Here is a 26,831-nt window from a genome sequence, read left to right as displayed (position 1 = left end):
TGTACGTCGTTGCCAGCAACAAACTTGCATACACAGGGTGTTAACCAAAATGTGGGACACTTTCACAGGATAAGTGGCAAACACTAGACAACGCTATTTTCTATCACGTATTTGCTTATATGGAGATATCTTTTTTAAGGACGAACATGGCAAAACACATTTGTCATGTTCATTTCAAAAGATACAATTATTATTAGCATATGACAAAAAGGTTAGCACATTTTATTCAGAAAATAATGGGGTATACATTATAAATAATTCTTTAGGGGTTGAACTTTGGAGGGTGCTTTCGCCCATTAAATTTGAGTTATCATAGTTGAAAAAAGTATATATCTATTATTTTTGACTGTTCCTTCACCCTACAAAGTTTCGTCCAAATTGTAGTCTGATTTTCTTGCGATCTTTCCTTATTAATACAATAAAAATGAAATGAAAATGTATAACCACTATAGTCTCTAATTGTTTGATTATTTTTCTGTAACTTTTTGACACCTAAATGGGGAATTTCTAAAAAGATTATTATTTAAGGTTTGAAATATTGTAAAATACAAAAATTATTATATTATTTATACATTTTATGCCATAATAACATAGCTTTCCTTCATCACCACTGACGTTAGGGAACAGTTGGTTCACATTGGTGAATGGGTGCCAAAACTAATTATAACGCGTCATAAAGAGATCTATTAAATTCTCTCGTTCTAAAAAATTTGAATGAAAATTGCAACAGATGCGTTTCACCGCGTTTCCAGGACGATTTCTCAGGCAAAAATTTCCAATCGCGGACATTATAGAGCATATTATGCAACAGCCTTTTCCGTACTCGAAGTTTGCGTTTCAATTGATTTTTCCACAGGGTAATCGAAATGAGCTGCGATCCTAGCATTCCGTGACGAGTGGAGAAGGTCGACAGTGCATCGGACATAACTTTAGTTCGAACTCGGTCAATCGTCGAAACGATGGAAAAGAGTGACGTGTGTTGCAGCCGATACGCGGCTGGTATAATCTTTGGTCGTAATGGAGCTGAGGGCTGTAAAATTTAATCGTTTTCGATATAAACCGCTTAAGTGATTCTTTAGAGCGAAATATATATGAGGCAACTGAAGATAAGGGAACTTGTTTCCTGATCGGATCGTCTTGCTCACTTACGTGCGTCTTCGCTACTGTTTCGATTAAGCCACTTTCTCATACAGACGATTAACTCTTGGAACCTTCAGGTAAGTAGGGAAATAGGTAAAATAGTAGCACAAGGAAATATACAAGATCGAATTCAGAGGGATTTTATCGTTCAAAATAAGGCTAAAGTCAAAAATAAAGATATAAAAAAAATGCAATTGAAAATTAATTAAAGGCGTATGCTTAAAGTCAGTTTTACAATTGGACTGTAAATAACTAGTCGGGTTAGGTCTTGAAGAGTGGATTTAATATGATCCACTGTCCTGAAAGCCAGCCTGTTGCAAACGTCCTTGCAGCCAAGTGAGCATCCCAGGTGATTCCGATTTAGGTGAATGGTTAATTGGTCTTTGTTCGCCATTCGAAAGGGGTAGTTGTTGAGGAATAAATAACATGCTCAGTAGAAATAGGGAATATGGCGTTTATCCGCCGAAGTATCTCCACGGCCTCCAAGCTGAAGCAACATCAAATGTAAATAGCTTATAGGGGCTGGGTCCCCAAATGTGGATTGACTAGAGTAGAAAGCTTGTAAGTAGCCTAAAGTAAAATTCCTAGTAGCCAGGAAGTCAAGTGACGTCCTGTGGACTCACCTCAATGATTCCTTTAAAAATTAGGGTTAAGTACCAGAGTGACAAATATGTCTATCTTACTGAAATAATACAGAAGTGTTTAAAAAAGCTAATTAAAAAGTTAGATTCCAAGAACATTGCATCTTTCATAAAACCCAGTCCCCATAAATGCTATGTATGACAGAGAAATTTCTTCAGAAACAGATGCGAAACTCTCAAATCCATAAACAACACCTGTTTTCCAAGCAGTAAGATTTTGGAGTAAATCAGTACATAATTAGCCAATCATCTTTTACATGAAAGTATAATATGTACATGAGGAGAGGCAATGAAGAGAGGCAGTGAAGAGACAACTGACGCGTAAATTTTCCACGTGTCGTCGGAAATTCGAAAGCAATGCACTGTTGCGTTGACTTAAGCGACAAACGAGGAGTGGGCAACGCTGGCGACGTCGATAAACATGGATTTTTGTCGTCGGGATAACCCATTTAACCATACCTGTAGCAGTGTAGGACAGGATCGCGGTAGATACCGACGGTGCTTAAGCGCTCACGGATGACCACCTCCATGGAAACGAAAAACTTGCCTCTTTGCGCGCGCCTGACATTGCGATCGCCTGGTGACACGATTGAATCTCCGTGTTTCTCGGTCGGTCTCTCTAACCGGTCCAGCGAGACTTCTTTCGATACCTTTCTTTACATTTTTACACTGAACAATGTCCAGTCGATCAACCCTTGAGCTTTTAGAATGATCGCTAACACACTTGTACAACTATCACTTGATATTCACTCTTGACATTGGAGAGACATCTTTTTCACATCCTTAATCAAATACTCAATGTACAGTAGAGGAATACTTGAAATTTGATTTACATTTATATAAGTGGTACTTGTTTGGATTGACAGATACTTATGTCTCTACTTATTTATATCAAGGTGCAATAGCCATCTTAGTAGTCTATTGTTGCTTGTTTCAGGTGAAATATTTAGACTAGGTATGGGTTAGATCCTTAGTTGTATTAAGTTTTAGCCAGATTTGGGTTAGATACTTAAACTGTAGACTATAGGGTAAGAGTACTAATCAGAGTGGATGCTTCGCAAAGTGACTTATGAATGTGTATCCAATGATAGAGTTGGATGTTGGCATCCAACACCTTCTAGATTAAATTCCGCTAAATGCTGGCAAAGTATGCTACATATGCTGTTCAGTTTAGGTCGTGCCCTAGCCTGAGCTTGGAAGAAATTTTCAATTTCTTCTTATACTTTATTCCTCTTTTGAAGGTAAATTAACATTGGAGTAATTCCTGAAAATAATACTATAAGCTTGGACAAAATAGTCTTTGTTCAATAGAATTCTTTCCTAATCTTCCTTACTGCACATTCTATAGATTAAAAGTAATCTTCCCATCATAAATTTGGGACAAAAAATATAATACTCATGCAATGTCTTAGCTGAGCACTAAGTCTTATATAAATCTGGCACCCTTCCAATTGGGAAGGACTCCTTTCAGTCAATCGAAGGAATAGACCTCAACCTAATATTAGACTTTTCAGTTTCTATCCATTCAATATCCTTCAGCTTAAAAATCATATTCTTTCTAACATATATTTCTAATCCAATAACAGTAACATGAGACGATACTACTATGATTGAAACGAAACACACCCTACTTCCTTCAATTGCCACTTACTCAACACCAAAAGTGACAAGACAAAGCAGCATCGAATACATTATAGGCTTCGTAGGCGCGAACTCACGAGGAAGACTAATGACACGTTTCTTGACTCCCATAAACGTCATAAAATCTTCATTCAAGCTGTTAGACATGAAGAATGAGTCGCGAGGCATCTGGAAGCAGCTTTATTAGATGAAACGAATCGGCCCTGATGCATTCAATTGGAGCGTTCGCTTCAGACGTGTCGACCTGATGTGTCACTCCGACACATCTTACGGTTTCCCTCTCGAATAGAGTGATTACAACAGATTCGCTGCATGTGGAACGGCTGTTTGCCCGTAATTGATTGATTAAACGCGTACTCACGGCTTGGACGCTAAACGCGTGGCGCGATCTACTTGGTTAATAACACTTTTTGCCTTACTCATTTCGAAATGCCGTCTCCGATAGGCCATGGACACTAGTGAACGGCTGGTCGAAAGTCATAATAATATGTGTGAATTTTGAAATTGATTTGACTCGTAAAGATTCTAGAAAATTGTCTTCTAATCTGTTTTGGATATTTGGTATAATTTTAGATGATAAAGCACTACAGTTTAACTTTTTAGCTCTTATTTTAAAGTTAACTTAACTTTTTAACTCGCCATTTTGAGGTCTATGACGGATTGCCGGAAACGTAGTGCTTCGTGATTTTAAAGTTTATACTGTTGTAAGTTTAAAGTCTATGCCTGTAAACTATTATAGATGCTTGCAAAGATTGTAGCTCTACGTTAGCTTTAAGTCTATACCTGGTTTGCTGGCATTTAGCTATAGTTCTTAAAGTGACAGAACTACCTGACAACCAGCTAAGGTGTTGATATCAAAATCACTGATCGTAAATATGGTAAGATCCTAATGAGAACACAAACAAACTCCCTAGGATGAGTAGAAAAGTCTAGGGTTGATTTTACATGCCTTTCTCCTGTATGTAATTAATTACTCAGATAGGTGATACGATAATCGAACGTTTCCTTTATTAGCTTAATGAATCTATTTTTGTACTGTCGAATGCTTGCTCTCAGATGGACTACAATTTCCATCTCATCCCTTTACTCTCTCACTTCACATAACATTCTCGCCGGCAAAATTGAAATCGCTAACGTGTAATAGAATCTAACGCGATAATCGTGATAATAAATACCTGAAGCTGATAACCGTCAACGGCTGTAAACATCGTTTTCGCATAATCACACATAACGAGGAAGGAGAAACTTGGCCAACACGAACAGTGCAATTGCATTTCGCCAATAAAAAAGCAGCATTCACTGCTCGTACCCGCGCTGTGGGCTAAATTTCTAATTTATACATTCGCTTTGAAAAGAGAGATAAGGGACAGCGGCAGCAACCGATGCTAAGAGTCCATTCACATCAGACCTATGCCGTTTTCACATACCTGCGTCGATCCTTGTGGAGTAAACCATAAAGTTAAACTACGTCGAAAAGATTGAGAGGGTCATTACGTTTACCTGATCTTTTAGAGCTTAAGACTTTTATTCCTGCGCAATTACTGCGGTTGTTTAACACCTGATATCGTAAATAGGGAAAACCTAAATTCGGATCAGGCCATAAAACCCTTGGGCTTTTCCTTGGGGTTCAATAGCGATTGACGTATCGTAAACCCCCTAGGGAGGCATACAGAAGACCCTAGCTTCTCTGGGGACCTTGGGGTGAAGCCCAAGTAATACAACTATTGTTCCCTCTACTTATCCCTTTTGTATCTAGATAAGGCTGAGCGGAATAGAACAAAGAGTTGACTCTTTCTCTACAGCATGAACTAAAAACAGTGCATAATGTACATATTATGTACGCTACATAGTTAAACCACATAGATATTGGAAGCGTAACATGAAAAAATGAGCATTTGAGCTAATATTCTAGGGCAGGTCTATTTAGTAGCTTTAGTAATCACTGTTTGGGAAATTCAAAACTGAATAGTTATCGCGAATAAAAAATCAGGACTCCCTGTAGTGGGCCTGGAGTCCATGAGGATAAACGTCTCTAGACTTAAACACCCAGGAATAGCACAACGTATTTTGTGAGTGTCAGTTTTTTGAAACCTTATACATTTGGACCTTGATCAAACGAACAAGCAAATGTTTAATTCTACGAAATTTTGATCAAGCAAGATGTAGTCCTCAACCAAGTAGCAAAGGACATTTAACAGCATAAACTCACAAGGGTGTCACATGGCACTGCACTTGAATAGGTCTTGCCTAAGTTATCATAATCGAAGAAATACTATACTTCACAGTTTCTCAATTACCTTTTGTGCAGATCGTGTATGAGTCGTATCAAGGAGACAATTCATTTGCTAACAAGTACTTAAACAGAAGAGATCGCAAAAAGTCTTGACCCTCAAAAAGCGGTGATGATTAAAGGAACAAACGGCAAGCCAAAAGAAAGGGCAAATCCATTCCCAGTCTTAACCTACTTAACCTTAGTAAACATGATTTAGGGACAGATAAACACCCTATAGTCTCTTTTTCATTTCACATCTCTACTCACGGTGTATATTACTCCAAACATATGTTTAACTTGGCTTTTCAATTGTCCATTCTAGTAAAATATTTATGGGTGAAAATCGGTAAGAGTATACCTTTAGTACGCAGTAACGCGGCATTAGTCTTACTGTGGTACACATGAGGTCTAAAGTATCCGCCAGCGTTGGTAGCTTATCGAGTGTAAAATTACACAACCCTGCAGCTTCTTTTAACTTTCTCAATGGTTTAACAACTTACAAATAACCGATTGGGAGCGCCATTCCTCTTACCTAATAATAAATCAATTGGATAATAATATAGCAGGACTCAATGCTACACGCAACGAGAGAAACTACCGAAAAGGAACAGTGTAGACAAATGGAGGAAAAAGGAAGCAATCAGGAAGCGTGGCCAATCGCGAAGCGTTTTTCGATCGGGCAGTTTTGGGGTTATTTGCTTGCGCGATAAACCGAGAAGTAGAAGTAAAAAGTCCAGAATAACTGGCGTGTAATTAAAAAAATGACGGAAGGGAAGGCGAGATTAAGCGATGTAATCGAAAAGTAGCCACCAGCATCCTCTCCCGTACCCACGGATTCGTTCCACGGAGATTGGACGATGCCGACGCTAATTAAGAGTCAACTGTGTCGTGCATTGTTTATGCATGACCGTCTTCTTTTTGCTTTTTCCCCTGTGCGTGTACATTTCTTCCTCGGCTTCGCCTTGCATCGTCCTGTTCCTGTCTGTACACAGCGTCTCTCCTTAATGCTTCGTTAAAATTCAATCGAGCTCGGCTTCGCAAAAATTATTGTCCGCGTTTATTGGCTGACAAGAATGGCAGAGTTGCGGGAGAGCTTTGGCCAAATTGTGGGTAATTTATGATATGCTTTAGCGATTATGAAAGTGGCTCAGGTAACATATAACATTGAAAACACAGTTTTATCATATGAGCTTTGTACACTGAATTAAAATATATTGATATGGAAATGAGCATTCTTTCCAAAAATAGTATTCTTTATTCCTCTGAAAGAGAAAAATGATTGTAAATGGATATTTACAAGGTATGAAAGATTAATCTTAATCAGGTTCTATAAATTGAGTCATATTTGAACTTATCTACATTTTAAATATTAGAAAGAAATCAAAAGTAAATATACTAAGTCTTAAAATTTGAGACATTGAAATTGGAGTTCAGCAGAGTAATTTTGCAAGTTTAACGTAATTAATATGAGAAATAATTTACTCTTTATTCTAGGTGTCACGCATTTACAAAGACCAGTCAATCGGTAATCCCATAACTATTTCGGTAATGAAAATCGTGCAGACTGATGAAGTATTCGCAACTAGACACAATGGAAGAGACGGAATCGCAGCAGCTGACATGCTGAAAAGATTTTGTCATTGGCAGAAGAACAACAATCCTGACGAACCGTCACCAGAGCATCATGATGCTGCCCTTCTTTTAACAAGGTATTCATCATTTAAACCTACATACTATTTCATCCCATTTTATGGCTCATCTCATCTATTTTTAATGTTGCTCTTAGCTCTATTTACGAACACTCGACAGGGATCTTGCTTTTGGGAGTTCACTTATATAGACCTACTCTACACCATATTACATTGATAATTCGTAATGATTTTGATGAAAACGAATTGGTTTCAGAGAAAATCTGTGCCATAATCCAGACGAAATGCGTTGCGACACATTAGGCCTGGCGGAGCTGGGACGAATGTGTTCTCCAGGAGCATCCTGTGCAATAGTACAAGACAACGGATTGGCTGCTGCCTTTACTATTGCTCATGAAATCGGCCATGTGTGAGTAAAACTAGCTACCGATGTTTAACCGATCGTAACTGCAACTATTATGCGGATAATAGGGACTAAAAGGAGGCCACTTAGCCTAATATGATTCTGACATGTCAGTATCCCATTAGTGAGTCTTTTACGTACCAGTTCATCATCTATTGAAAATGGGTTAAGAATACTCGAACTCTCTTATAATAACTGTCGGTAGTTATTGCTCTTGCTCTGTCGAAAATAAGTTCAGGTGATCGAAGCAAATGGTACCAGCTGGACCCCTGGATCCGTGAAATCTAATCCCTGCGTAACTGCATTTGGCAGTTCAATTTTCTTAAATTCTATTTTACGCAAAGTGCGTTCTGTGGTTTAAAGAAAGCATATATTTATGCTTAACTAACAATTGTATCACTTGAAGCTTAAGTAAACATAGTTGGTTGAGAGATTCAGATTCTAATTAGTTTTTTTGTTAAAGTCAAGTGTATAGAATTAGGTTTAATTTCAATAAAATATACTGAGTCAAAGTCATGATACACACTAATCAGTAAAAGAGAAATAAAAACATAATTATAAAGATGGACTTAAAATAACAATATCTTCCTCAATATTACGTCAGTGGTATAAGTCGAATAGTTACTATGAAGAAAAAAGAAATATTAGGAAAAAAAAGTACATTTGGAAACTTAGAATTTTTAGGCACCTAGCATTGAAAAATAGAATTTTGAAAGAGAAAAGATAGCAGAATCTCGATTAACTGGATCTCAATTGCTGACTGTAATAACAATGGGAGTGCTGTAGAACATCGATTGAGTCTTAAAAAATGATCCAATATTAGTCTGCTGTAGATAATAAAACTAGCTACCAAGAGGATGCTTCAGGCTTCAATTTCGTTGTATTCCGGATAATCAATACTGTTTTGCAATTTTTCTTTATTCAATAAAGCTAAAAATATACTATTTACACATCACATAAAATCATAACTTGTTCTAATTGCAGATTGAACATGCCCCATGACGATGACACCAGGTGTTCCAGGTTTAGGGACCAAGGTGTACACAATATCATGTCCAGAATGCTAGACGACAACACTTTCCCTTGGGAATGGTCGAAGTGTTCCAAGCACTACGTCACCGAATTTCTCGAGTAAGTTGGATATTACCTTGACAAGCTAATAAGCAAGGGCACCGCATACTGTAATGCCGACGAATTGACCCCTGTCTTCAGTGTGAACACAAGACATCGTTTGTCTCGTTAGGATTTACTTTTTCTTTATTAAATCATTTGCACGTGTCTTGAACAGTGTTTGTATCGCGTCTATACGCCAGCCGACATTCGTTTAACTCACATCCAAGTTTGTTTGAATCAATTTCTCGCTTCTATTAGCGAAGGGAGTCTGTTTCATGTTTCAACCAACAGAAAACTGTTTTCATTATCTTAGATTTAGCTTATCAAGTCTGGCTATTCGAGTGAGCCTTGGAATGTGAAAAATTTAAGTTGATTTCCTTCCTTCTGAAATTGTTTGAAATTCTAGCCAGCTTTCTTTTAGTTCTAACTTCGTTCTAAATATTTATCTTTGTTGGATTTAATTTGAGAAATAAACATGGACAATTTTTCTTAGTTCTTATCTATTTTTCTAAGCGCATTTGGAGCTTATGTGAAATTCGTCTTTGTTTTTTCTGGTAGGATTATTCTTTATATGTACTTATAACAATCAGAATATTCAACTATTATTCACCTAAGACTTTTTAGCTTAAAAAATATAATACTAATATAACTTAAGTAGAATAGATCCTAATCTAATGCTGTATTATCAGCAAAATTACTTATGGAACAATATTGCATGTATGAAACTTCCTTCTATTTAAAATCGTAGCTAACTACTTATTTATATTTTATAGATTTGCTCGTTGAATTTCGATTCAGTAACTAAACAAGAAAAATTCTTCCTCCTTCCTTTCCATCTTGAAATATTTGAAGCTCATTTTCTGAATTTCATCTCGATTTTCCCTCACCAACTGTTCACAAATCCCTATGATCAGTATCAACTTCTTGTTCCATGTAAAGAGACCTTTTGAATCATTAAAGTTGAAGTTGACAATCTTTTCCTCGACTCATCATTTAGAAGTGAATAAAGACCACAGAATATGCAAGCCGAATCGACAAACTCTGAAGAGTTAAAGTCGAGACCAGTTCCAACTTCTCAGGTTGAGATTTAAAAGCGATGACTGGTTCCTCAGGAAATAGGTGTCATTCAATGAATTCGGCTCGATCAGCAGAGGCGGTGCAGCGAGTTTTTCTGCGATGCCAGAACTCCGGACGACTCCTCGCTTAGGAATCCGGTTCCGCTGGATTCTGAATGACCTGCACGCACCAAGTGCCATTTGTTTCTGACAAAAATTTGGTCGTTGATGATACATGGCTGAAACAATCCTCAAACCTGTCGAAATTTGTTTCAGAGCCGGCTACGGTAACTGCTTGCTTGACGAACCCGCTAAAATAATGGAAAAGGAGGACGTGAGCAGACTTCCTGGCGAAGATTACACGCTGAACAAGCAATGCGAGCTTACTTTCGGACGGGGATCAAGAATCTGCTCTGACATGGTCAATGATGGTAAGTCACGCACTTTCATGTAAATGTATCTTACCTTCCTCTAATTAACAAACGATAAACATAATTTAAATCAGTAATTAAAGTTACTCGACCAGTTTCTGAGGAAATTATTTAAATTAAACTAGTTTCTTCATAAAAAGAAGTAAAATATAATTAAAAAAAAAATTAAAACTAAAATCAGTCTGATTTCTTAAGACAGTAAAGGCAATCTCAGTATATCTCATCCTCCAGATGACTACACACAAATAGTAAAATAATGAAATATTTATTTCTACATTGCATGGTAAAAATTGGTAACTCAATTGCGAAAGTATTTTCATATACCGTCAATCTGACTTTTTCTGCTTAGCTTAGAAGATACCAATCTATTGCACTTCATATTTCATCAAGCTGATAGATAAGAAATAAGTTTGAAACAAAATTTTGAATATACTGCTTAAGAATTGAGATAAACTGAGCGGTTGGTTGGTTATCGGCCAGGCAGTGTGCAGGAGATTGTGGTGCACCGCACCGAAGTGGGATCCTCCTAGTCAGTGCCATACCCAGCACACGCCGTGGGCCGATGGAACTGCCTGCGGCGTCGATAAATGGTGTCATCGTAGCAAGTGCGTATCCCGTAGGAATCTCGAGCCGATTGACGGCCAATGGGGCGAATGGGGACGCTATGGCGAGTGTTCTCGAACTTGTGGTGGTGGTATCAAAAAGAAATATCGCGAATGCAACAATCCTCCTCCGCAACACGGCGGCAATTACTGCGTCGGAGATCGCGTGAAATACCGTAGTTGCGGTACTAAGGAGTGTCCACCAGGAAGTCCAGACTTCAGGTACCTACAAGCCCAAATACTAGTACAGCAATTCTCTTTTAGCTCTGAAACATTCTGCTAAACTTAATTTGCAATTTGTCCTATAGGGAGGAGCAATGCGCTGAATACAGTAACAACAACAGGAATATACACAATTTGACTAAAGACGTGAAATGGCACGCCAAATATACGACAAGTAAGTAATTTTATTGGCAAAATACTTGTCATGAACATCTTTTTCAGCTAAATCGCAAAGCTGAGAATCTTAGCGTGTTGAAAATTGCCTAAGCATAGTTTCTGGTATTTCTGTTTCAGTACCGCCACAAGACCGTTGTAAACTATACTGCCACGTGGAAAGCAATCAGTATTACATGTTGCGAGAAAAGGTGATCGATGGAACAGCATGTGGCCCGGACACCTTTCACATATGTGTGAATGGCCAGTGCAAACCAGCCGGATGCGATCACGTTTTGAACTCGACGGCGGAATTGGACAGCTGCGGCGTTTGCAGAGGTGACAATTCCACGTGTCAAAGGATCAGAGGTTCCTATAACGCCACTCAATATGGCTACACGAGAGTGACGAAGATTCCAGCTGGCAGCAGCAACATTGATATCAAGCAACATGGTTGGATGGGATCCAAAGATGATAGTAATTACTTAGGTACGGGTTTTATTAAACTTGCTTAAGTCACTCTTCCTTCATGTTTCAATTAAAAGTACTAACTAGCTATAAAACACACAGGTTGAAACTTAATACTACCTCTAGGAATTGAGGTCTTTTTAATTCTATTTGATTCTGATTGATATCCACAATAAGTACAACCTAGTAGGTTTTGTGAAATTTAATAAGTAAATTTATTTAGCACTACGACTTGGAGAAGGTGGTGAATATATTCTAAATGGCTACTTTATGGTGATGCACCGGAAAGTCATCGTACAGCCTGGTGTCACAATTGAGTACAGTGGACCCGAATCAGTCGTGGAGCGTCTGAACAGCTCTAGGCCAATAGCGACTGACTTAATCTTAGAAGTATGTTCTGAACTAGATTTTCTTACAATTGATTTCATTGTATGGATTAAACCACATGAAATATTGTATTCTTTCATGGACGTTGAATTTCGATTTCATAGTATTAATGATTTTCTAGGTACTGTCAGTGTTAAATCTGTACCCACCTCAAATAACATATGAATATACAGTACCGAAAAAGATTCTGAACAGCTACACATGGATTCTAAGTAACTGGTCAGAGTGTAGTCATACTTGTCAAGGAATGAAGTATCGTAGAGCTCAATGTAGGAGCACTGAACATAAGGACGTCGTTTCTGATGATTATTGTAAGGAGGAAGAAAGACCACGTGAGGAAAGTCAAATTTGTAACAATCATTGCATGTTGCAGTAAGTATATCTGTATTAGATGTACATACACTCTTTTAAAGGATAATAGTTATTCCAGTTGCCACATTACTATTTTAGGTGGCAAATAACACCTGTATCTGAGTGTTCGAGTCATTGCGGCCCAGGAACTCGCATAATAACGTCAAGATGCGTGCAAATTCTTTTCAATTCAGCTTATCCGCCACGTCCTATTTCGGAACTGGCTTGTGCTCATATTCCACGACCCAAAGAAGAGGAACCTTGCAGAGGTCCATGTGAAAACGTTTACTGGAGCTATGGTGAATGGGGAAGCTGCAGTGTCACTTGCGGCGGTGGAGTTCAACACAGGACGGCTATTTGCGTGAACTCAAGTGGGAGACAAGTCCCAGAGGACAATTGCATCAGACAGGAGAAACATTTGAAGAAAATATGTGGTCAAGAAGCATGCCCCAAATGGGACTTTGGAAAGTGGTCTCCGGTAATTATTTGTTATACGTTGTCTTTATATCTAGCAATTATGAATGTTAGACGAATCAAGCAATTTGAATACAAAATATGCATGTGTATGTTAACTAAAGTCAAAGACACCTAGCCGGTCCGGTAAAAGATACCTTTTTCTTTCGTACTTTTCCTCCATCCACGTGGCCACGAGGTGTTCATTAGACTATCTGGCTGCCTTTGGCTTTACTAGAGTGTAGTAATAATATTAACAGAGATACAATTTTCTTCGATAATAGTGTTCAGTCACATGCGGTGTGGGTAAACGACGACGACAATATTTGTGTCATGTGGACAATCGTATTGTACCAGACTCTGATTGCGGTGGTACACCTTCTGGGGTCGTTGAAACTTGCAATGCTGGACCTTGTTTACAATGGCAAGCTGGTGATTGGAGTCCGGTATGTAATACATCATAATCTTATCATAAATAAAATAATTTGGAAAAATACTTCGATACATGACAAGTACTTATAACTTAAACTGTATAAATATGAAGGTGTTCAAATTTGTCTGTTTGTAGTGCTCGGCTACTTGTGGTGAAGGCATCAAAAGAAGGAAAGTAGTGTGTCAAAATTCTGACGGCACAATAAGCAACAAATGTTCCCACTCTGATAAACCGGAAGACACCACCACCTGTATAGTTAAACCTTGTCCTACAGTGGTATGTTAACAGTTTTTCTACTATCACATCAATGATATTAGCTATACAAGTCTTATTACAGGTCAGTGTAACACCAATTAAGTATTCGTCTGACCCACCAAAAGAAGATCTTTTCCAACAGGATAACGAAGTCGACATTATTTTCCGACCTGGATATCAGTGGCAGGTTGAACCGTATAAGGAGGTTTGCATTTTTCTTATCATACAATTTTATTTCTAATTTGTAGCTGAATGCAAGATTATTCAACTTAAACTCTACAATTTATAGAATTATGTATTATCTTTTGTTTAGTGTTCTAGACCATGCACGGGAGGCTTTATGTATACAGCGGTGAAGTGTGTTTCTATTGAAACTGGAACCACTGCTCCCGATAATTATTGTGAAAGTAAGAAGAAACCATCTACTATGATACCATGTAATCGTCATCAATGTCCAATGTGGAATACTGGTGACTGGAGTCAGGTTAGCTATAAAATATTTAAAAAAAAAAAAAAAAAGATACGCACACACAATATTTGTGATCTAACCCAAACCTGACCCAGATCTATCTAATCCAAACTTACCCGAAAACTATCCCAATCTTATACCAACCTTGAAAATGCTATATTTAATTTCCAAATGTACTATCTTTGACCTTGAGAATGTTGAACCTTGACAATATATTTCTAAGTCATTCAAGTCGGTTGTTTTGACAGAGTCAGTATTTTGTAAAGTTTTGTTGTGTTAATTCAATAATTAGTACTAGTGAATCATATTATTGTAGTAAAAATTTATTAATTTATCACCGTAGTGTGACGTAAAATGTGACTCGGGATTCCAACATCGACAAGTGCGTTGTCGAAGTCCACAGGGTGAACTTTTACCAGACGAAAATTGCCATGACAGTGAGAAACCAGAAATAGTGAAAGTGTGTAAGAAGGATCCCTGTGTTCCTGTCCCCACAACTAGAAGGAATCGATTAGCGACCAACATTTTTAGGAAATGGAAAGTCTCTAATTGGACTGCTGTAAGTATAGTATTTTTCTACAGCCTCCTTTTCAGCAACTTTTTTTTATACTACACAATTAAAAACTCACGAAATAAAATTGACAAACAATAATCGCAATAAGTAAATTTGCTTTATCCATAGTTTTTATCTTATCTAAAGTTATTGATAAATTAGTAATAACAAAAATTCACTTCGATAAAATTAAATTCGAATTCACTTTTTATTTTTCTATTTCATACATACAAACTATAAAACGAAACACTACAAAGGTAATGTATTTTTTAATACATAATTTCATATTCAGTCGGTGTTGTAAATTTATAATTTCACTGTTGTTTGAAGTTGTTTTATATAATGCATCAAACAGCATGTCAATATGTACTTCATGTTGTCAACATGTTAAACAGTTTCTATTACCCTCTATAAAAATATAGGCTTTACTATAATTTTAATGCTGATTTAGTATGTAACAGTATAATTCAGAAACTATTGACAAAAGAACAAGCACAGAAACTTGTAAATATGATGCTCATGCTATAATAATAAAAATTTAACTAGAAATTTAACTTCTATAAAAAAAAAATAAGGTATAATAAGGTACAGAATTGGCAATGAAAAATGATAACTAAAAAATGTAATATCACTCAAATAAGTTCACTGAAACTATACAGCAGTACTTAGTACCCTCTTCAGTTCTTCATTTCTTATTCTTGATAGAGTATTTTAGTATAAGAAACTAGGAAATTGTCCCTTCTTCAAACAGTTTTCTATGAAGAAGTTTCAACTATACAGTAGAAAAGCAAAATTCATTGCGAATGAGTAAACTCCAATCTAGTTGATAGAATATCATAAAGGAAGTCGAGGAGAGTTCAGAAGTTGTCGTCTGTGGCAGTCTGGATCGAACAAAAATATTTTACAGTGCTCAAAATCGTGCGGTAGTGGACTACAGAGACGAAGGGTGGAGTGCACGATGAGGAGAGGCAACTACGGGCCAGAAGTGACTGTTAAGGATGAGCAGTGCTCGAGGCTTGGCTTGGCTAAGCCAAGATCGCAGAAGCCCTGCCGACGCGTTGCCTGTGACTATATTTGGCAGGAGAGCGCTTGGTCTGAGGTACCTTCATTAGAATGAATGAAGGCCATTATGATCACGTTATATATCATCACCTGCCTCTTGTTCATCTGGATGCAGTTTTCTCAGATTGTTTTGACTGGATTCTGTTGCCGAGCTTATCGATGGATTCGTTTTCGATTCTAAATTAGAACTACTGACTATAGATTCAAATAACAACTGTCGCTATTATGTGCAGTTTATCAACGTGATAAACGAAATTGTATTTTTCTTAGAAGTATTGTTTTTCCCAAAATTCATCCATAAGCTTGAATTTTATGCTGAATTTGGGAAATTTTTGGGAAGAGATTCATTGGGAAGTCGTATTTCAGTGTATGGTTTGAGGGATAGTATAACAAAACGATCAAAGTTAGAATCATCAATCAGAGAAATATTTTATTTGGATACTTTTTTACCATAGAAATCTAGAATTATACCAATATTAACTTGCAAGTTTATTAACTGCAAAGTGTAGATCTATGAAACAGATTTACATTGATGTTTTGGTTTACTTATATTATTGAGCCAACTTTGATCATTAGGTCTTAATATGTTTCTTACATAGCATAGTAATTAATTTATAGACAATAGACTTAAGCACGTCTGTTTTGTCTTAATATTTGTTTAATATCAATGTTCTTCAAGTATTCCTTCCCATGGTGAAAATCCTTATTGTGTTTAAATCTGAATGTTGAAAAGACGTTTGGTAAAAGAGTGGTTTCTATAAAGAAATTTGTCTCTCATCAAATGATTTATGAAGAATATGTTTTGATATTTCATCTTATTAACTCTAATAACTTTGTGTGAACTTAATCTTGCTCAGGTTTGAATGGGCATGTGAGTTGTATGATTTTCTTCTTGTAATAATTTGTATCATTATCATTCAGCATGGTAGAGTTACCAACATGTATGACAAGAAAGTGGAGATCTAATAATTTAATCATCACTTCAATACTGTCAACTGCATAATTACTCCTCTTATATGAGTACCTAAATATGATCATGCAGCTATGCATTACATGGTACATTTTATTAGTTTTCATATTTTATTTACAATATTTCATTCAAGACATTTGTAAACATACATGTTATTTATCAATGAATGATGCATGAGCATGAATTGATTAATGTTTGTTTTTATGCTTTCTGGACACAAAAACAATACTTATCAATGCATTGCATAAATTTCCTTACACAGTGTATAAATCATATCACACATTTAAACTGACATGCATTATTGTACATTGCATATAGCTTATCAATATTCTAAAAATTAGTAGAAACTTAATGTATGATTTGATCAATATTTATCATTTTTGTATCGTAATAGAATGAAAAACATCGAGTAAAAGATTGCTAGTTTCTTCGCTGTTTCTATAGTGCTACATCATTTGAAAGAACTGGAATAAAAATCAGATGTCTTTGTTTCAAGTGTTCAGCAGAATGTGGTGAAGGAATTCAATGGCGAACAGTTACTTGCCATCGCACTAATCGTTATGGATTGATAGATCCAACACCAAGTGATAACTGTGCAATGGATCAAAAGCCAGCGACAGAGCAACGTTGTAAATTGCGAGAATGCAATGACGAGTATTACTGGACGGCTGGTCCATGGCAGGAAGTAAGTTTCAGTTAATAAGTGGAAATACGTAAAACAAAAGAGAACATGAGAAAATGTAAAAATTGAAATTTCAGTGTAGTCACACTTGTGGTCGAAAAGGGCGTCAAAAACGAAAATTATTCTGTCACGATCGATCTGGTAAAAAAGTGGCTCGCTTCAAATGTCTTAGCTTACCCAAACCACCGCGTAAACAGAAATGCAACCAAAGAAAATGCCATCCATATTCTTGCCTTCAAGCTAAGAAGTATTTTGGAACCTCTGAAGATGACGAGTATATGTTAGTCGTGAGTGGAAGACGCATGAAAATTTACTGTCATGGAATGTCAACCTCTGAACCAAAGGAGTATTTAACTTTGCCAGCTGGGCCTCGAGAAAATTATGCAGAAATATATGATAAAAGGTCAGTATTTGAATGAATTTCTAGCTTTGAATTTAAAGTTCTACATTCTTCCTTTTATTTCAGATTAATAAATTCCCAAGCCTCTTCCAATTCTCAATGTCCTTACAATGGAGAAAGAAATGATAGTTGTAGCTGTGCTACTAACTCAGGAACTATGTCTGGTAGAACCATGTTTAGTCGAGTTCGAATTGATCTTGTTAGGATGTACATTTTAGGTAAGAACTGCTAGTGATCTTTGAGAGAGTAATTAGACAAGGTGGTGATGATTGCTGATTAGTTGAGAATTATTCACGCCTAAAATGGAAATAGACAAAGAAAAAAAATGTAAAAAAAGAAGAGTATGGTGTTCCCGTGGACCATTACGTATTTCCAGGAGCAATTTGCCGTTGTTGTCCAATCACTCCCTTGAGGATTACTGAGAACTACAATGAACTTATTTGGAAATGGAGATTCCTGTTTATTAACTGTTATGAAATATATTTCTTTTAGAGGACGACTACACATTTTCGAGGACGAATGGTACAAAACGAGTTAAATATGGCACAGCTGGTAATTGCTATAACAATGTGCATTGTCCTCAAGGTCGATTTAGTATAAACTTAACTGGAACTCAGCTAAGATTAGCACAAGATGTTAGTTGGACAAAAACATCTGGAGCTACAATGACTATTGACAAGATTGTAAGTTTAATTGACACCAGATATCACACTACTTAAATATTGCTGTGAGCACCCTGTAGATGAACAAGGCTCTTGGTGCTTGTAGGAAAACACAAAAAGATAATCGAAAAAACTGACAAAACGATTGATCAGCTGTCACTTAATGTGTCGAGAACTGTTTCCGTCAGATGATATATGGAATTCGGAACTATAATTTGTACATAGAAATATTTGTAAATAAAGTAGCATTGTAAAATAGCACAAATGGAAATTGCAGAGATATGTAAGGTCTGGTAGAAATGACTTACATGTATCTGTAACAAAATTTAGAAATAATTTTCATTCGAATTTCCATTCCATTCGTTTTCATTAATATATCAGAATATCAAATCTATTTTCAGAGTGATCAACATGTTACTGGAAAATGCGGGGGTTACTGTGGCTTTTGTAGTCCAGAAGTTGAATTAAAGCTTGACGTTTTACCACCCTAGTCCATAGTTTGAGGAGTTTAATAATGTCTAGAGCCCTGTGAAGTACAGGTATGTAAACTAAATTTCTATGATTATCCATGCTAATTGCCTTTATTAAAATGGTAGTATAGAAATTGATATTGTTTCATTCATAGAACATTACCATGAGAGGTTGTGCCTGGGTTTATTTGGACCCAGACATTGTCAGTCGTAGGTTGAAACAATAAATTCAGTTATATCTTAAAAAAGCACTATCAAAAAAAATTACTGCTATATTTCATAATCTGAAACTGCTGTATAATTTAATAACAATTACTAAAAGGAAATTAAATCACTAAAAGTGTATAATACAACTTACAGCTTTCAGCAGACAAGAGTTCCAGTAGTGGATTTGAGTACATTGCAAAAGCCTGGTTTGATAAACACAGGATGGAATCAATAATCTATTAATGAACCAATTTCTTAACTTGAAAGTTACTCTGAATCATTTACTTAAGTCGTTACTAGTCTGTACGATTTTTAACGATAGTTGTTCAATGAAATCGAATGTCAATAATACTTAATCAAAGACTTAGCTTTGGAACAAACTGAGCTTAAATATAAGCTCTGAAACGACTTTGTATGTATTTGTTAAACTTCAAATTGCCACTTTTATGAATAGTGCACAAAATTGTATCTCTAAACTGGAACAGTTCCAAGATGAATGTACTGTTAGAAAACCTAATGAAATTGGATAAAAGTTATTTGTTAAGAAAATTTAGAGAGATTTTGTAATATTATCGTTTGATTGAGTTATTAGCTGAATTCTTATGCCTGTCCAGTTAAGAGTTCCACTAGCTGTATAAGTAATTTAGTAACCAATAAGAACTGCAGTATTCATATCGTTTATACTCACGACTGCCTGAAATTGATTGTACATCAAAAAGTTATGTAAGAATGAGTATCAATGTTAATACATAACTGAAGTCTAAAGTTGGACATCGAGTAATAGAAAAATCCATGAATCCAGTTTTTTAAAAAGCAAGCAATAGATATTTCATTCTATTAACAATTGTAATTTTATAGAACAAAATATTTTTTTCTTGACAAAACTATTAAAAGACTGGAATCACTTTTTATTAGAAACAGTTTGCAGATATAAGTTTGTACCATTTGGTAGTTATACGCTTCAACTACTGCAAGCAAGTAGGGAAATGCGAAAAAGAAGCAGTTGCACATTTTGTCACTGCCATATTTCTTCATGTCTTATATCTTATGTTCTATGTAAAAAGTCTTACGAAAGAATCGTTGACGTTTTATACGAGATTAAAAAGATATTGCTAATGGAGAACCAGTTAGCATTACCAACAATGATTACACACAGCGATTTTAGTATTTTTTGGGATGTAATGATACTATTAAACGACGTATAGTTTTAGTGTGGTAGATTGTATAGAGTATGTTCAGAGAACAAATCCATATCGCACCTTTGAGCGCTTCCGATATAGTAAATTAACTTATTAACTTGAGTTCATGGTAACTCAATGGTAGTAATTCACATCGATTATTTTATATGCATCAATATTTTTTTAGGAACATTAGGTGAACATAATGACACGGTATAGATATTTTCAATAAAATATCGGCCTGTTCGCTATCGTTTAGATTTGGTACTTTGATTTTGTAACAATTGACAAGAACTTAACTAACGATAAGGGAAATGTAAAACAGTTTCGTACCTACACCAAAATACCAAAATAATTCTCGAGTACAAATCTCTTTTTGGCAGAGGTACGATGGACCTGTCCTCATAGGCTATTTTATGAGAAGTGAAAAAGAATGTTAGCTAAGCGTATACGTTTCAACAGACTGCCATAGTTAATATTATTAACAAAATATGTGTATGTATGAATAATTCTTTATTAGGAAGCGAATAACACTGAAAATTCGACTATTTTAGCATACAAATTAAATAATTGGACTACTGTCTTCTCATATGAACAGTTATGTTAGTAATCATTGTAATACAAATATTAGGAGACAGTTGTACAAAGAATATATGATCATCATTTCTACATCGATGATATTGGAATCAAAGTTTTTTATATGTTATCAAAGAATGTAGTCATTTAAACAAATTTGTCAATTTTATCATGTTTGTAAACACATAAAATGGATAAGCAAATTGTGTGACTTGTCCATGCATTTATAAATATTTAGCTGATTAGTAAAAAAACATTTATACTTATTATTTGGTTTAAATCATTTGTGACAATACATTAGGTATGTTTGTTAATGAATACCAAACGATGACTGTTTAATAATAAATATAGAATATGTAATATGATAAAATGTATTTGTATATGTATATTATTTGTAGTCAAGCAGTAGTTAACAGACTAACGTATGACAATCTCTTTCCCTATCGTTAGATATTCTCCTTTGATGTCTCTTGGATATATGTCCAGATGTATTCTTCTTGCTATATTTTACAAGATTTCAACAGTACTTTCAGAATGATTTACACATCATTTACTGCCAATGTCGAGTATTTTTACAAATTTAAGTGTATTGTGTAATTATAGGCATTGTAAATTCGATATAATAATCGAGTACTGCGATCTCGAAATCTGAATATAATTCGACACCTTTCTTTTTTTGTGTGTTCTAAAAGAAACAAATGTAATATTCTACGCATGAGCACACAGTAAAATATACTGTACAGTTTCATTTAGTAATTTATTCGTATGTATCATTTAATACCATTAATATATAGTGTAATGTAGAAGCAATTATTAGTACTAATGTACAACAATTATTTAAATATAGTAAATTCACAAATACCATTGTTCAATCTTCATTTGAGAATCCTTTTCACATGTACAATAATTTATCTCAAAATACTGTCAATATAATAGTGTTTATGATATGAAATTTTTAAATTTTGTTTACTTTCTAAAATGCACCAAATTTTCTGTTTTTAAGATATGTCATGATAATGTAGTATCTACAAGAAGGTATATCTATATTCATTTTCAGCAATATTTCTAATAGAAATAAAGTATTGAATTTGCACATTAGGAATTGTTTTTAAAATATCAGGAATAGACATTGCTTTGAAAATGATGAGGAAAAAAGACTGCCAGTAGTCATCTGTTCAAGACGACTCAGTAACCGAGATAGCAAGGACCATTTACATTAGGAGTCCCATTAAAAAATGTGTGTCTATGAGGGCCTTCGAAAGCAAATGAAACCTTCTCAAGCAACCAACTGGTCTAACTGAGTTTAATTGACTCTTTAATCTGTTTGTCTCACTATTATGCATGAGATACTCTGCGTTTCAAAACATTGTGCTAACTTTAAACTATTATTAATGAAAAATGAAAGCAGATCGAACACTATGTTATAGGACATTTTATGATCCAGTTGTAGCACATTACCACCCCTTAAAATATTGGGACATATACTTGTTACGTTCTGTATAATGATGACTTCTATTCCATAAATTCTACTATCATCAGAAAATCGTCAGAATAATGTCAGTTTCATTAAAAATTTAATAAAAAACTATTCAATTGAAATCTCAATTGAAAAATAATTTAGGTAGGTTACATATATGACTCATATTAAAGTCAAAAAGCAGATGATAAAACATCAATTGATTAAGATATTTTATTTCTCTTTGTCTCTAAGAACTACAAATCTTTCTTTTGTCAACAAATATGTATTATTATCATTTTATCTTATTGGAACATTTATGAAACATGTAACATTTTTACAAATGTTTTACAAAATTGCTTTTTATTATGCTATGCAAACTAATATATAAACATAATGTAACTTGACACTTTCGTGTCCTCTCATAAATGTTATAAATCCGATGGTTTATTTCAAAATTCATCAATTTTGTAACATAAATTATGAAAAGCTGGCACAGATTAGAAAAAAAAAACGAAGGATACATAAATTACTTCAAACCAGTTCATTACAATTACAATCCTATGTGGGACGTATTGAGTCTATAACAAAGTACTTTCATACTTCAATGAATGAAAGAAATTCTTATATCCAGAAAATAATTTAAGCTAGGTTTTTACCAAATTATCAAAGTCATGATCTTACGGGGTAATTGACATTACATTACTATTAAAGTGTAAAATGAAAAACGTTCTTAAATAAACATTTCAGTCAATTGGTTATTTTTACGAATAACCGGATATAATACTATTAATGGCAGAAATAAACATACTTAACGAGCATGTTTAAGTTGATTTTCATATACAAATAATTAAGATTCGAATGATACTTTAAATTTGAACAAATTTATTGTTTTGTTTTTAAATAAACGAAATGTCTGTAAAACGTAGGTATGCCGATTAATGTAGGTTTAAAATATGAATATTACTAAATTTCCAAAGATATTTTTCACTGGTACAGATTCGCGGACACATGTACATTTATAGCGCAATAATTTCTAAAAAGTAACTCACGAGTGAAGTCTAGCGATGAATCATGAATGCTTATTTCGAAGTTTATAATGGTAGAGAAGACAACAGTCAGTTGCATCAGTATTCTCTAAAATCTCTGAATATAAACTAAGGAAGTATCAGTTTTCTCTATACACGTAAACGTAAGCGATAATAGCTACATAGTTATATCTGATAATATGACACCATTATATTTGACATATAATATTTGTATTATATTTCAGTAAATTATGATGAATAAATAAAATGAGCATTTTTGATAACAGATGCAATTAAACTACAAAATATGATATAGCAGATATAACAATATAACTATTATTGACAATTGTTATATAAGCAAAATCAGTATTTGTTGTAGTTCTCTTTACAGATCATAACAAGTGATACCAGGAACTGGAATGCTGTTAGTACCAAATTTATTTTACTTTACTATTGCTATCTAAAAGGCTAAACAGACATTATATCACACAGCAATAAAAACGAAACTAAGTTATAAAACACAATAATTGCTAAAATGTTATTTTCTCTTTTTGCTCAAAATACTACTATTAGAACACTTAAATTAAATATATTAAACAAAACGTTTCATTTTATGATAATTAATATGATCGCTTTAACTAATGTACAACAATAAAAGTGTTCCTCTGTTTTTAAACAATAAGAAAATGGTTTTTAAATATTCAAAATGAAATTCTCTTCAATTTTTAGTCGTTGGTAATATTTCCATGCACGCCTTACGTAACACTTCAAGTAGGTGTCGCCACTGATGCAGAATTAGTATTACAATATTCATTATTTTCTACAATGAAATCCAATTTAAGCGGTTAGATGGTTGGAAAATTACTGCTTTGACTATTCAACTTCCTGTATACAATTATTTCGTATAACTAACAGAATTTTCTTACGTGTACTTAATGATACCATTTTATGGTTAGGAGTATTATTTCGTAGTGTCTTCCATGATGGAAGATACATTTAGCTCAGAACTAGAGCTTTCTTTCTGACTTTCTTCTAAAACCGACCTCGGAATCTTAATATGCCAATTAGGTTCTTGTCTTGATTGTTTTCTGTTCGCCCGCTGCGAAGATTCGTTAGAGGTTTGCTTTTGTTTTCTTCGTGTTTTGACCATGCGTTTCTGTTTCTGCCCAATGTATCGTCTCGTTTGTTCTTCAGTCAGTTTTTGCAACGTAATTTTGCATTCTCGAGTGTTTAATGCTTTCGTTGGTTCTACGTTCTTTACTAGTTTAGTAATCGATTGTTGGTCATCGTTGACGAACGTTATCTCCCGTCTGCCTAGTTTCTTGTTTGTCTTGATCTTGATCTTAATTTTCTTATTATGCGATGTCATCCTTTGCATAAACATTGGTCGTGGTCTAAGTCTCGTAATACGATTGTTATTGCCCGACTTCAGATATAACCTCGTCTTCTTCTTCGGACCCCCCTTCTCAGCATCGGCCTGATGGGTTGCTTCGGTATACTGTTCTTTCAGGCTCTCCAGTTTCATTTGATCCTCCACCACCTGTATCTTCATGTGCTTTACTGTTTTCTTCAACGTCTTCTCCAGCTTTTTCTCATAGTGGTGTATTTCTTTCTTAATTTTATGATACTGATTCAGCAAATCCTTCGCTTCCATCGTCAGCTTCTTGATCCTCTGACCTCTCATCAGATCCGTCTTCGATTTTGTGTTGTCCTCTCTGAAGCCGTACTGATCTATTTGCTTCTTCAGCATACTCAAGATTATTTGAATTTTGTTGATATTGTCATCTTTCTCTGCAGTTGTTGCTATATCCATTTTCTACAACGTGATCGGTTTTTACGAATGCCGCTGGTTTACTTGTTCACGTTGGCACTTCTGTTGGCACACCGGCTAGAGGGATACCTCGTAAGCTCCGCGTGGTCCTGTCTGTTGTTTTGCCTACGAAATTAGTGACGAGTCCCCAATTTCATACGTATGCACACGCGCTTGAGTATGAAAACAAAAAGACACGCTGACGAATCCGATGTTAGAAAAAGTTAATCATCGGAAGAAGACTTCACTATAACCAATTACACCTGCGTTCCTTCTGAATGCCAACCGACTAGTAACGTAGTGTACTACCCAACTAACCTTAAATACTGTGTACTACTGCGCCATCTGGGTAAGTAGCATTCAGATTTTACGTCTACAAAACATTCTACTTCCGAACTGTACAGGCTAATAACTGTTCAAGTAAATATTGTGTAAATGAATAAAGGAACACTTACTCTTATGTACTTTTCAAAGCTTGCAATTGGTCAGATTTGTGATATATGAAATCTTGCACGTTTATCTGCTTTTGCTCAGTCAAAATGTCGACGCGTGTGGTTGGAATGTAAGCTGTCCTTGTTTAATGTAGATTCCGATGCACTGCAGCCACCTAGCGATGATATTTATGAACTAAGTTGCCAATGTGTTATAGGAGGGAGGAGGCTCTGGGGTTTATATAGAACACGCAGTTGTGCAGCTCGGCAAATCTTCATATCCTTTGGAATGCAAAACGTTAGGGTAAGGTAATGTAAAATGTCTTGGGTTTAAAAACTTAAAATACAGTGGGCGATAGAAATATACAGTAGTTGTAAAATTAAGTTAGTGGTAAGGTAAACGTATTTTGTTTCTGTAGATAAAGTTACAGAATATTGAGAGTGAAAGACCTTCAACCTTTTTTAATCGATATCGACGTTCGATGCGTTATGACGTACGTTACTACCCTATCAATTTTTACAAGTATATTCGCCTTTTTTTTGAAGTAAGTGTATATAAATGTCCATTTTTGTTTTTTAATTATTAGACAATTATATAAATTTATGCTTCCAAGTACAGAATGGTTTTTATACCTTTATTAGTCTGATGAAGAATTCTTTACTTTTGTTCAATTTTCTTATTAGAACTGAAATATCTCATTATTTTGTTTACTCAAAAACGAACTTTTCAAGTTTGCCTCCTTTTAGTAATATTTCTTAAAAGTGGATGTTTTACAAGGAAATTTTAACTGTAAAAGAAATCATTTCATCATCACAATTATGTTGTTTGGTTATTAATCACAAATTTAGTATTATTTTTCCAACAGGCCTTCTACTATGTAACAATTCACTTTCATGAATTATAAATCTTTAATACTTTCTTCATTATTATATGCTTCTAATCCAGAATTACAATTTTTCCCAGAAATTTTTTGTTAAAGTACTACATTTCTTGAGTTTTTATCAAATGTTTTGCAATTCTTGCTTTGAAAATCTCTGTAAAACTAGTTAATTTCCATGAACAGGAGTACTTAAAATGTCCTTATTAAAGCTTTAAGTTCAAGATATGTGAGAAATTTCAGTTTTCATTGTTTATTTTGTAAAAAAGAAACTAAATGTTAAAAATAGTTGCAAGGTTTTTGAAAGCAATATTATAGATTTATCAGAAA

General features: G+C 34.9%; 2 protein-coding genes across 2 annotated transcripts in view; one reads left to right on the top strand and one right to left on the bottom strand.

Annotated features, from left to right (window-relative positions):
* Nucleotides 1-18,958, top strand: part of LOC143181607 (A disintegrin and metalloproteinase with thrombospondin motifs 9) — a 140,861-nt gene extending 121,903 nt beyond the window's left edge. The window contains exons 8-28 of the mRNA XM_076382119.1: nt 7,189-7,403; nt 7,600-7,752; nt 8,731-8,877; nt 10,191-10,345; nt 10,830-11,169; nt 11,256-11,344; nt 11,464-11,811; nt 12,014-12,180; nt 12,299-12,549; nt 12,628-13,006; nt 13,266-13,427; nt 13,550-13,687; nt 13,752-13,874; nt 13,983-14,153; nt 14,482-14,697; nt 15,599-15,790; nt 17,220-17,408; nt 17,483-17,807; nt 17,892-18,023; nt 18,298-18,488; nt 18,869-18,958. Of these exons, the coding sequence (XP_076238234.1) occupies nt 7,189-7,403; nt 7,600-7,752; nt 8,731-8,877; nt 10,191-10,345; nt 10,830-11,169; nt 11,256-11,344; nt 11,464-11,811; nt 12,014-12,180; nt 12,299-12,549; nt 12,628-13,006; nt 13,266-13,427; nt 13,550-13,687; nt 13,752-13,874; nt 13,983-14,153; nt 14,482-14,697; nt 15,599-15,790; nt 17,220-17,408; nt 17,483-17,807; nt 17,892-18,023; nt 18,298-18,488; nt 18,869-18,958 (4,173 nt within the window). The remainder of the gene's footprint in view (nt 1-7,188; nt 7,404-7,599; nt 7,753-8,730; nt 8,878-10,190; nt 10,346-10,829; nt 11,170-11,255; nt 11,345-11,463; nt 11,812-12,013; nt 12,181-12,298; nt 12,550-12,627; nt 13,007-13,265; nt 13,428-13,549; nt 13,688-13,751; nt 13,875-13,982; nt 14,154-14,481; nt 14,698-15,598; nt 15,791-17,219; nt 17,409-17,482; nt 17,808-17,891; nt 18,024-18,297; nt 18,489-18,868) is intronic.
* A 3,643-nt stretch (nt 18,959-22,601) lies between these two features.
* Nucleotides 22,602-25,758, bottom strand: LOC143181570 (uncharacterized). The gene is made up of 2 exons (XM_076382068.1): nt 25,648-25,758; nt 22,602-25,318 (listed from the first exon to the last, which is right to left on the bottom strand). The coding sequence occupies exon 2, from the start codon at nt 25,193-25,195 to the stop codon at nt 24,344-24,346; it is 852 nt and encodes a 283-aa protein (XP_076238183.1). The 5' UTR covers nt 25,196-25,318; nt 25,648-25,758; the 3' UTR covers nt 22,602-24,343.
* Nucleotides 25,759-26,831: the final 1,073 nt, after the last annotated feature.

Source organism: Calliopsis andreniformis, chromosome 7, assembly GCF_051401765.1.
Source record: "Calliopsis andreniformis isolate RMS-2024a chromosome 7, iyCalAndr_principal, whole genome shotgun sequence".
NCBI classification, from domain to species: Eukaryota; Metazoa; Arthropoda; class Insecta; order Hymenoptera; family Andrenidae; genus Calliopsis; species Calliopsis andreniformis.
This window is presented reverse-complemented; position numbering and strand designations above follow the sequence as displayed.

Excerpts from the sequence above, each read along its gene's own strand:
- LOC143181570 (XM_076382068.1), bottom strand. The coding sequence starts at position 25,195 with ATGGATATAGCAACAACTGCAGAGAAAGATGACAATATCAACAAAATT.